The 12,794-nt window shown below is 35.6% G+C and overlaps 1 protein-coding gene across 1 annotated transcript in view; it reads right to left on the reverse strand.

Annotated features, from left to right (window-relative positions):
• Positions 1 to 408: 408 nt before the first annotated feature.
• Positions 409 to 12,794, reverse strand: part of LOC117336240 (MAM and LDL-receptor class A domain-containing protein 1-like) — a 32,437-nt gene continuing 20,051 nt past the window's right edge. Inside the window, exons 13-19 of the mRNA XM_033896752.1 lie at positions 12,343 to 12,502; positions 4,656 to 4,732; positions 4,061 to 4,255; positions 3,791 to 3,878; positions 3,239 to 3,376; positions 1,787 to 2,049; positions 409 to 742 (exon numbers count right to left, since the gene is read on the reverse strand). Of these exons, the coding sequence (XP_033752643.1) occupies positions 653 to 742; positions 1,787 to 2,049; positions 3,239 to 3,376; positions 3,791 to 3,878; positions 4,061 to 4,255; positions 4,656 to 4,732; positions 12,343 to 12,502 (1,011 nt within the window). The 3' untranslated portion in view covers positions 409 to 652. The remainder of the gene's footprint in view (positions 743 to 1,786; positions 2,050 to 3,238; positions 3,377 to 3,790; positions 3,879 to 4,060; positions 4,256 to 4,655; positions 4,733 to 12,342; positions 12,503 to 12,794) is intronic.

A 12,794-nucleotide genomic window follows, 5' to 3' on the forward strand; every position in this document is an offset into this window, starting at 1 on the left:
TTTTATTCTTTCTCATTACTTGAGCTACCATGGTTTCTGATAACTTAGATACAAGGGTTTTCTCCGACCTAATAAACCAATTAATAGCAAATTATTTTCATTGAAATATAATATACCTCTGATAAAACCACTTTGTTCACAGTGTCGGCTATTGAAATTGAAAACAGATATATATATGACATAAAAGCGGATGCAAAAAAATCTCCTTTATTTCAGCAAATACTCCCGATGTAAAAACATTTATTTATGTAGGCATACTATTTGTGTATAGGTATACGATTAGGTTGGAACTAATTTCTGTTTTATTTTCGATTTCTTTTTTCACATGAGGAAGTATGGCAATGGAACTTCTTTTTCAGCTTACTTTAACGCCCTTGTCATCTCAATGTGATATAACATCCATCATGACTTATTGTAATTAAAAAGGTAACATATAATACCACTGAATGAAGTGGATGGAAGGTTTCCCATCCCGTAACAACAAGTAAACATTACCAAATTTTGAAATGCGAAATAACTTGTATGATAGACGATGATATATAAGATAACTATATAATGCTTATTTGTTTTGAAAGAATCTGAGACTGATATTTCCATAGCAACCAACCAGTTTCCTCTTCGCTCGAAAGCACGTAGAGTAAATGTCTTTTTTTCAGGCGTAACAGTTTTCTTCTCGAATAGAAACATCATCTATAGCAATATCTCCTCTAAATGATGATCCGACCTCTCCTTCAAGGATTATCTAAGGAGAAAGCAAGTTTTACGTAGTAATTTTGAATGTATATGCACATAAAATAATCGTAAATTGACAAAGGCAGACCTGCTCTGAATATCTTGGTTGCTTCATGTAAAGATCTCTATTAACTATATCACATTAATTATACCTATCGTCGAGACGTTTTTCACATTTTTATAAACTTACACAGATTACAAGTGATGTATTATTTGAAACGACGAATACTTATAACGGATAATGAAAATGAGTGTTTTTATTCATAGTATAAATATGGGGTTTTTGGAAGGTCTTTATGTCGACGATACGTTTTGTTTATTTCAGGTATAATTTGGTCTTTAGAAAAGATTTATTTTGATGTAAACGAATCCTAATAACCTGTGAGGACGAAGTATGCATACATAAGTACTCAACTTGATACCGTCAGAATATGATGAAGATTAAATGGCTTTATTACATTACAATCTGAAAGCTGTTTAATAAGAAAATAATCGCCAATCATAGTTAAAGATAAGATGTGCATGGGAGCGGTTTAAAGTACAGACTATTGGAACAACTTGCATGTTGCAATGATGAGGTATATAAGTTGGTTTGGGAACTTTTTTGCAGATACAGGGGAAATACAAATTCATGTCGCATGTCACTGCAACTGACGACATCGTTCCATATCTCAACATGGTAGTTTAAGACCTCAAGGCCAGTAATACATGTATATGATATGAAAGAAAAGTTTACAATAAAAACTAATTTGACTTATTTCCTTATACCTATGTATTAACTTTACCTTTCATATTAAAAAAAATGTTTTTCACTTCAATCCCTTTCATGCGGGCCAACATGTAGATCTGTTTTTTATAAGCATAGATTGAGAATAATAATTCAGTATATTCATATAGTACCTATATAATACGTGCTCCTTGATATTTTCTAGCTTAAGCAAGCATAACAACTTCAAGTATTAGTCAAATTAACATCTTTTTCAGTTCTACATTATAAGACCAATCTTGCAATATTTAACTAGCATACGAGTTGTCTAATCTGTGTATTGCTCACCTGAATTGTCAAATGAGACGCTTCTAAAAACAATGAATAAGATTGCCACAGGCTACTTTGTTCGCCAGTTAAACTCCAGTTTACTGTCTCATTGCCGTTTTGATCTCTTGTGATTAGTCGTAAACTCCCAACATCTCTCCCATACATACATAGCCAAAACCTGAAGCAATAACCCCAGGGAGTTGGCGGAAGGAATGGCGTTGTCAGTCTAGCTGTATCAGCTTTAACTTGCGGGGATGATGCTTCCATGTAGATGTAGAAGCCTGTGAACATTGTGTAGTGTCATTGATTAACGCAGTTTCTAAAAGTAGAACATGCTTGTAAATAGGAACTTGACACAACAAAACTGAAAGAGCGATTTCAATGTTTGTATACATTGCTGAGTTTTAAAACAAGAGAGGTGGTGCTAGTATGACAAAGCTAATTTTTTATCTCTGTTTACAAATGCGATTAATGAAAAATGACGATATACTCTACAATAAAACACGTTCGCTATGCTATTTCAAAATCGGATATCGAAGCAAAACAATAAATGATCTATAAAAATGCCTTTACCAAGGTTTATAGAGATGGTCAAATTTGTATTTTGTTGATATTTCGTTATAGCTATTTTGTTTGATAAAATAGAGTCGGCAAGAGATTCAACTGCGCCCTTAGCAAACAAATCCTAGCATATACGATTGCATTTTGTTGCCGAGTTCTGAAATAGTGAGATAAGTGTGAATTTGAATAAGATTTTGATTACAACGCAAGTTTATATACTGTTTTGGTTGTAACTTGAATTGAAAGTATTATTTCCAAGCGTATTTTCCTAGCGAGTACATATTTCTGAAATATTTAAATTTTTCGATTTAACTTTTTTAATGCTTAATTTAATTTGGATGTCTATATTACAGTTATCGGAAAAAATGCTTGATGTGGCAAAAAAAATATGATAATAATATTCATCTACAACTCGGCTGTTCTAACACGTTGGACATTTAATCTGTGCTTGTTTAATTCGACATTTGCAGCCGCGTGCATCATTATTTCATTGTCTTTTGCAGTCAACTAATGATCATTTAGCTCGACAAAAACCCTACTTGTGCTTGACCTTGTCAACGCCGTAGCCAAGCATTTCTTGATCGGTGTCTATCTTAGTAACTTGCATGCTGAACAATAAATAGTAAAAATATCAATACGGCATGATATGACGCATACGCCGTGATAATCTAATTTTGTCCCAGTTAAAAGAAAATTTTAAATATGTTACACTGTAATATACGTCAAGTGATTTACCGCTTTCTTCCTTAGGTAGTGATAAACCTGGTCAGTGAAAGTCGTTAGCCACACTTTTTACTTATTTGTGGTGCACCTTATTCACCGTGCATTTTCTAGGATTACGTGAACATTCCTGCTGACCTGCACATTACTAGTTGAAATGCATATTATAGTGCAATGTAGTTAACTAACCTTTCCTAGACGTGTGGTCCTGTGTTGGGCCAGTCCCAGGGGTATTTGTAGGTCCCCTATGCCTAAGCCAATCAAACATGTCTGACGTATTTTGGTTTTTCCAGGAACAAAAACCATCTTCGAAATCGCATTCTAAAACTAAAACACAAATGTTTATATTTACATCCCAATATTTTTATACAGTAATACAAGTATTGAGTACTAAGCTATCATTCACCAATGTCCCTCCTAATGTTCATTAAGCATTTGACTGATCAAAACTATCGTTAACGATCGACAAATTGCCCTTAATTGCTTGCTTTACTGTTATCTGAAATTGAGTTCTTTTGATGATTCGGATTTAAACTTTTTGGCATGATTTTACTAATTTGTTTTATGAAAATACCTACGAAGCTTTTTTTAAATCTTCTTAACCGTGAAATATCTGTCGATATGTGTCTTTTATCGTGGCTTTAGTTTATAATAATTATTATGTTCTCTCGCTATTCCATTAATGTTATATCATCTTAAATCTCATGATTTCTCCCAAGTTTCACTTTTTACATTTCTTACCTTTCCTGCATTTGCCTGACCATAATTCAAAGTCATCGACTGCGATATCCCCCCTATATCCACGTCCTCGCGTTGCTTGAATCTCCAGCTTAGGTAGACATGATATGTTTTGTTAGTTATGTGGAAGAAATGCAGTGTCGCATATGACTGGATTTCTTTTTTTCAGTAAATTTTAATGCATATTATATTCTTCTTATGTATTGGTTTGTATATCGCGTTATAAACAGTGTTTTGGTTTATCGAAAGCAACGACAATGCAGAAATACTAACCATCTCATTGTTTGATGTGTTAAATTCTACAGATGCTCTTTTCCACCCTTTACCCTGATTTTGCGTCTTATTCCACAGCAATGTTTGATTTGTAAGCGTCCTTTTCAGTACTGATAGTGTCCCTATGCTTTCTCCATACATATTGTAGTAAAAGGAAAAACAATAAAACCAGTTGTCCTGTAAGTAGAATGTGATTTAAATCGAATCTGCGAATATAAACGTTAAAATCGAAATATTATTGATATGAAATCCCGAACAGAAATTGTCAATATCCATGATAACATTTGCATCTTTTTACGAGATTACATGAACTCCCAATGAAGAAGTGTTATTACACAAGAAATCAGTGCATGCTTTTCCTTCTTTGGTACTGTTTTGATATTTGTCATCCTGTAGTTGTATGACTAATTTCACGTCTCTCCCAATCATGTTGGATTAATCAATCCCCGCCTATGATTTTGTATCGCTGCACTTACCATGCTTTTAAGGCATATTTCATCATCATAATTCCATTTTACGTTGAAAGTATAACCTTTACTGCTAGATAACGTTACTATATACTTATATATTTGCTAGTGCAGCTTGTCCATCTTACCCTTAGTAAAACTGAAGACAGTTTGGCCACATCACCTTCTGTGCGTGGTCCAGATGTCTCGATATACATATACTGGCCTACAAAAAACAAATATGATGTAATGTTTCTCCAACTACCCAAGTTTACATAAAATCCTGACCAGGCAACGATATGTAAGTACACCTTCATTAAATATGTAAACGTACATAATTTATCAACGAACAGATATTAAGATTTGTATAAACTATATGCTCTAAGGTTACGCTGAGAGAAAAATCGTTGGCAGCAGAGTGCTCGCATCAAGAGACGTTACCATTGGAGCAGTTTGTCCTATCGCAATCTGGCCCTGTTCCAAAGGTTCGGGTAGGTCCACTTTGTAATGTCCAATCAAAATCGTCATCGCTGTTCTGGATCCAATCGCATAGAGAATCCGTGAAGTTACAGTAAATCGAATCTGAATAAAGTTGAAAAAAAGAGCATCGTTTTAGTGTATTTGTTCCAAAATCAGCAACCAGTGGAGATAGGATACTTTTTCTGTGTGCAAGACTGACCTTCAAAGACTGGTTGAGAGCATTTAACAGGAAAAGGTAAAACTGAAATATACATATACATTATATCTTGTGATATCCTTAGGCTTGTTTTTTGGTTTGCGCTACAAAATCACCGTATTCAATTTAACGTTTATGCTATATGTGTTTAAGGGTATTGGTTTTAAATTACCCGGGACTCATTCGTAGTGGCGATTCGTCTGTCCGGAGACAACGGGTATTCTGATATTTTAAGAAGCTTGTTGGACCAAATAAACACTATGAAGTGAATTTAAAATCCCCAACACTTGGGAGGTGTGGAGGCCTAAATTGGCAATGCAGTAAAAACCGACACGATTAGGTTAGCTGAAATCAAGTACATTTCATGGATGGGATGCTCTTCCATGCTTCAGGATTATGAAGTCAATACACTTGGAATTTTGTTAGTTGGAAACCATTAAAACTGGTAGATCTATAGAATTTTAAATCACATGAGTTGGCGGCATGGCAAAAAATGGTCACATTAGCAAATATACTGGAATCAAATACGCTTCTATGATAGATGGGGTTTGCAGTGATTAATCAAAATTTGTTTATTTCATTACGCTTTTCGTTCTCCGCTAGATATACATGTAGGTGAACATTGTTATAGGTTAGCTCACCATGAACCACTGAGTAGATCTAACAAAATTTGTTGTAGAGCAATCTTCGGTGAAGAAGACACTGTTTGTTTTTTGTTTTTGTTGGGGGTTTGGTCTGAAGCATCCTTACGTGAATGGGAAATAACTTTGTATAAACGGTGGGCCTGATGCATCTGGCCAAATAGGGGAAACGTAGCAAATTCCTCATAACCCTTCTATAGAATTGTAGAGTGTTTCCCCGTCCTTATTTTATTGCCATATCCAGTTGAGCGGTACAGACCAGCTCCTGTTAAATTTAGAGTTATTGGATGAAACGATATTTTTTTATACCAGCACTTCAAGGGTCGAGACCCAAAAAGGGTAAACGTGCATAAAATGTACGAAAATTTCATACCTCTAAATCAGAATCCTATGCTCTTATACCTCTTTTGTGTTGACCAGATATTAGAAAAGGCCATTTAAAGGATTTTAAGGTAACCTGATAGGTCCTTCGTTGATCATATTTAAATGTCTAAGCGAAGACAAGTGAAACAATAGAGGTAAACTGTTCCATTCTTAGGTCTATCCCCTAGGAGACAGGCGGTTCCCAACGGAGGATATCAGAAGTTTTTTCGTCAACTAAATTTGAACTCTTTTTAACTTTGATTTTAAAATGGATAATATAACATGAAAGTGTCATAATAAGCGATGCACTTTACATTGTGTATTTTTTTCATATACAGTGTACCCTCGACCTGCTATGTTTACTTAATTTCTAGCAGTTCATAACAGAAATCGGCTATCGGTATATCAGAAATCGGGTTAACACGAAGGTCCGTCGCCCTTCTTGTTTTCAAAACTTTTTATATATGTAAACATATTCTGTTGTACGATCAAACGGTTTTTGGCATATATTCCAAGGTAATAAGATCGAGTACAAATAATGATATGTCGTTTTGTCGGTCAATTGCACCCGGGAAATTATTCTATCTTCTACTGTTTGCACTGTATATAGTTTAAATATTTCGATGTTTATAACACCCGAGGTCTTGTCGCATTATGCAGATAAAAAATTTTCTCAAGAGGCATATTTATATAATGTATACCAAGTAAGATGTTTTTTTTATCCTCGGATATGTTTAATGAGTGGGTTTCATATTGTCGAATGTAATGTTCTCGTAGAGTAAAATTATTTGTTTGGATGAAACGACAGTAACCAATGTAACATGATGGACCAATATATCAACTTCAAGAGATACAACAGCTTGGTGGAGAATGAAGTTTCATTATGGGAAAAACGCATCCGACAAAATAATTGGAACCAAGTTCAAGCCAATGCTGCACTTACCAACTCGATCCTGACACAGCCCTATACATTCCGTGTCTGCTTCCTCGTATCTGTAGAATGTGCTTATCAAATAATGAGACATAAAAAAAAAAAAAAAATATGATACTTAAGATATTGTTTAAATGGCCGGGATGGTCATGAGCCTGATCGCTTATCAGGAAACCCAATAGCTTAGGGGTAGAATTTCAAATGAAAAATGATTTTCATTTTAATCACTAATGTCTTTTAAAATTGAAACTGAATTATTTGCAGATCACAATGACTTGTGAATTGATTAAGTTAGGAATACGACTGGTATATCATTTTTTCAACAAATAATGTTCCAAGAAGATGCAATAAGCAAACAAAACCACGCCGATATTAATAAGAACCCGTTCTATAGTACCAGAGAAAGAAAGTGCGCGATCAGATTGCAGCATTCATTTAGTTGCAAATGTAGTCAATTGAACAAAGAAAAAGTAAGATGTCCCCGTTGTCTTACGCCGGAAATATTATATTGTTGGTAAAAAATTATATTCCTTTCTTTACACAGACACAGCTTCAACTGAGGCGACATGTAGGCCTATCTTCTTGCATTTTTGACCATTTTGAATTCGCATAAATATATAAGTGTAACTGAGGTGTGAGGAACTTGCTACCTGAATATGATAGATTTTTGAAAAACAAAAATCTTCGGCTATTTAAGAGTGTCTAATTTCGTTGTCAACCATAAAATCACCATTAAATAAATTGAAGCCAAACACATTGCAACACGGGGTGTTAATGGAAAACTAATTAAGTCATCTTTTCGAATGAAGGGGGACATATTGTATAAGTACCGGTTATCATTTGTTGTTTCTTCTAATGATGATATTTTCTTGGCAGGGCCATGCATAAAACGTACAGCACAGTTGTATAATCTAAAGTCAACGTGCAGTGCAGTGCACTGCCGTTGGGGTCTATGACCTCAAGACCAAAGGTCAAATAAGTGCGAATTTTACAATTATCTTATCTGGACAATAACCTCTGAACCGTTGAAGATATTTAGATGAAACTTTGAGGATACCTGCATAACCTAAAGACGTTATGCATTGCACTGTCGTTAGGGTACTGTGATGAATATCAAATGTCAAATAAGTGCGAGTTTTATAGAAATTGCTTGTCCGGGCTATAACTTCCAAGCCGTTGAAGAAATTTTAATATAATTTAGTTGTGTAGCTACGTCACTGTTATCTTTACCTCGAGGTCAAGGTCAAATAAGTGAAAAAAAAATCGAAGCTTAGTAAGGGAGACGGAGAGTCGGATGTTTTTGTTCACAAAACCATTATAGTTTAATTTAATGCGTCTGCTGAATACTACTTATGTATTCACTTTTCATGTTAAAGTACGAGCTAATAATTTACTATCGTTCTCGTATAGGACGTCGCGATCGATCCTAAACACATCAAATAGGAGCAAAAATACATCTTACTAGACACTCCACCTTTTTCCGGTGGAAAAACTAAACCCAAGTGAATACTGTATCGGGTAACCTTTGGCTCTTTGGGACAATTAGACAATACTTCAAATGAACGCTTACTTTTCCTCGATGATTTACGTTAGATTTGATCATAATCGTCCATGAGTAATGCCTATATAATGAATGTTCCAAAACAAGTAGACGTATCTGCTAGGCAAGGGCGAAAACGAGGAAATTCCGACTATCGCTATTTGAACTTTTTTCCTCATTCGCGAAAGGAAACAAAATCATGGAAAATAAGGAAACGAGAAAGTTCAACAAATTTTGAAGGTGATGAAAAACAAAATTAAAGAACAAGAATACATTTCATTATTGGTTTACACCTACACGACTCCGTCAATTGCTAGGTTTCGTCTATCAGAATACAACCGGTGTTTCTATCGGCATGAGGTAATCAGCTGTCCTAGTTTATATAAAGAACAGTATCGTATATAACATAGTAACACAATTGACGAAGGAAGACAACTTGATAACTCGTGCCCTGACCGGGCCTCGAACTCACGATCTACGGCACCCAATCGCCTAGCCAGAAATACCCACAGCTTATACCTTCGAACCACATCGGCGTTCTTAAAAAAGAACGTTTCATTGGTACAGTGATAGCATAGTGGAAGTCGTCTATTAGATGATATGAATACCTGGATCGCAATGTATTTACATACATGGATACGAATTGTACACATATTACAAATATTCATCTACAACTACGACAGGAAAAGCAAATCTACCAACACATAGTGCATATATGATACATTGTGCTAATTATTTGATATATAACATAGTAACACAATTGACGAAGGAAGACAACTTTATGACTCGTGCCCTGGCCGGCACCCAATCGCCTAGCCATGTATAACGAACGATATCGTAATCTGTTTGGCAGTATGACGTCACTCGTTGCATCATCATCTTGCTTTTGACCGAATTTACCACAGAGGGATATTGTTTGTGCAACTTGGGACAGTTCTCACACAGGACCCCGCTTTATGACCCTTCCGACGGACCGAGTGTTTGTGATTGTTGTTCATAATTGTGCCAGTGCATTAAGTCTTTTCCATTTGGTAGCTATTACAATGGTAAAAATTATCTCCACTACATACAATGTAATATCCTAGTGTCGTTTACCATTCTGCATGTAATATTTGTCTTATTTGCTGTTCATTTCCGACGGGAGAATGCATTCGCGATTCCATGACTGTCCATAAGTTGTGCGTTTCGAAAAATAGGTGGCATAATTGTTCCGTGACTGCTCGAATAACATTTTTTTTTTTTTTTAAATTAGAACTTTATAGAAATATCACGAAGAATGTGCGAAGGTATAAATGCTTCTGCGTCAAGAACGTAACACACACGTACACGTTGTAGAGTACTATATACACGGTAATTGGAAAGACAACAATCAACAGTGACGGGTCGTAATTAACTGATATTGTATGATATTTTAAAGTTTATTGGGCATTGTCAGAAATGCTCCCGTTTTTAAGCAATATGATCTTTACGCTAATAGTTCTATACTATTTGCAAAAGCAAAGGACACCAGTTTTGTTTATGCTACGGATTTGTCTCGCAATATTTAAAGAAAGTTAAGCCGAACATGTTACGGGATACTATAGCTGTGATAGAAATCATGTTCCTTAAAAACGGATGTCATCGGGAAGTCTTTCTGACAAAAGAGATTAATATTACGTAGGATTTTTGATCGTCTTATATGAGTAAAAACTCGCACGACATTACCCCTCGAATATAACAGTTCGTTCAACTTTGCGAAGGATTGACAGTCGTTTATGAAATTAACAGGATCTGATAGATATTAAATGTTAACTAATTCGGAGTTAGACTTTGAACTTGTCTCGGTCAGATTGTTCTTGTCTTGTCTTGTCTTATCTTGAAAAGACCATTCCCGAACAGGTTTACACGACGTTATTGGGAATCCAAGGAATAGGCGACACTATCAACGTGAAACTCGTTTTCCCGACCAAACTAATCCAGCTAGACTGAAGATACTCTATAAAATCACTGTTCCTTCTCAGTCTATATATCTACACTGTTGTTAGGGAAACACGGTACCACAACATGGTTCTCAGGAAATTCGGGAGTGGAAATGTATCAAACGACGACCACTTCATTAGATTTAGAAGAAATCAATCGGTGGATCATTCTTATATATATATATACTGTTGGATAGTTGCATGTGTACAAAACTTATTAGACAAGTCTACTTCCTTTTGAATGTTTTAACACGTTTCCACACATTACATCCGACAATGTACCCATTACATATATATGCGTGTCATGTTTTTCAACAAGACTATTGAAGAATCACTTTCTGACCAATATCCTGCTTGATTATGGACCACATATGTTTAATTACCTAAATGATATTGAAGGCGAGGACTTCCTGTGTGCACTTCTTGGTGCAGAGCTCCTCGTCCCAGATCTGGCATACCGCCAAACCCGAGACGCATCGCAATTACCGAGAGTACTGCTAATATATTATACTTGTAAAGAAACTGAATATTAGCTACAGTAGTAGTTGAATACAGGTTGACGCATCCACGACAGGTGTACATGTATTTAAAGATGTATACATGCATGTATAAAAGGGTACTTACCTATGTGTGATTGCGTGTTTGCGTATGTGATGACGAGGATGAAGGTGTGCGTGAAGTGTGATAATGCGTAGGTCTGTGCGTGCGTGTGAGAATTAAGATGCATGGGTGTAACCATTACTCCTTAAAGAAAATATGAAAAAGAGTCGACAATAAGTTTAAATCAAGCGTGTGGATGCGTGCGTGTGTGAAGCAGGCAGGTGTGTGTGTGTGTGTGTGTGAGAGAGAGAGAGAGAGAGAGAGAGAGAGAGCTAGGGTACTAGTTAGGGTTAGTATTCGCACTATATATAGAGTTCGTGTTCTTTTGAAATTTAGTTACTGAACTGAACCAAGGAGAATGCTTTCACCAGTGCGCCCTGCTATTGTAGATGTGTATATATATATTTCTGTATGTTCACTATATGCTTTTGTACAAACTCGTCTCCATATTGGAGGACATAAAGATTGGTGTTCGACATGGTGCAAGACTTTTTGTACTCGATACAATCGTTATTGATATGTATACTAATTATTTTTCGTAACCTGATTACTTGCATGCCAGTGATGTCCGAGAGACGAAATGTATGATAATGAAGGCCTAGGACATGTATAGTGACAATATGGCGATAAAAGTGAGTGATGAAAACGAACTAGCCCGACCTCCATTTTATTGGAATCGACACCAGCATTATATAACAAACACAATTGTTTTCCTCGCAGTACTGATCAAATCTAAACGATGGCCTAAATAGGTACATTCTGCTAGGGACACTATTGAATGGGGCGTGATTAGGTGACTGATGTAACGTCAGAATTAATACATCTAACCATTTCTTTCGAATTCTTTTAATTTTCCTCCGAAATGAAATGGATTTATAGGTGTATAATACCGTCCTGTTTATTTATCCCTAGACTCGATTGATCATCGGAGGTAATGGTTCGATATGTATATCTCGACTCTTGATCATTTAATCCCAAATCATTATTAAGGTAAATTGTAAGATACATGACGCGGTACAAATTCATGTATGAATAGGATTTATTTTATCACAGCAAAAAATCACATTTTTTATTCTAAATATCGAGACGTTTCCATCCTCCGATGAGCAACTGTCGTCTGGGGACTTATGTTGCAGGCCAGGGATTGTAGAGATATTCACGTGTTCCGTCCCTGTTAAACTCCTGATCGTCAAGGAAACTCTGGATGGTGGTGCAGTCGGCTACCAACACGTCATCTATCGCAATATCACTCTCTGTCGATTGACTCTCCCCTGCCTCGAATGAAATCTGAAAATAATTCGCAGTACACTCAGACATTTCCAGTATTACCTTAACATTTTTACATTTCCAGTTTTACCTTAACATCTTGTAAATAATGTGCTATATTTTTGTAATTTATTTCTCTCATTCTGTTTTATTCTCTGAATGTTAATTATGTTTTCAAATATATGCCATCGCCTAACGACGCCTAATAAGTTTCTGATATTACAAAATATATGACATTTAGTATAATCTAAAGTCGATTTTCTATATAAGAAACTTAGTCATTTCTTACATGATTGGGGCAGTGCTTATTGAC

Source organism: Pecten maximus, chromosome 1, assembly GCF_902652985.1.
Source record: "Pecten maximus chromosome 1, xPecMax1.1, whole genome shotgun sequence".
Lineage (NCBI taxonomy): Eukaryota > Metazoa > Mollusca > Bivalvia > Pectinida > Pectinidae > Pecten > Pecten maximus.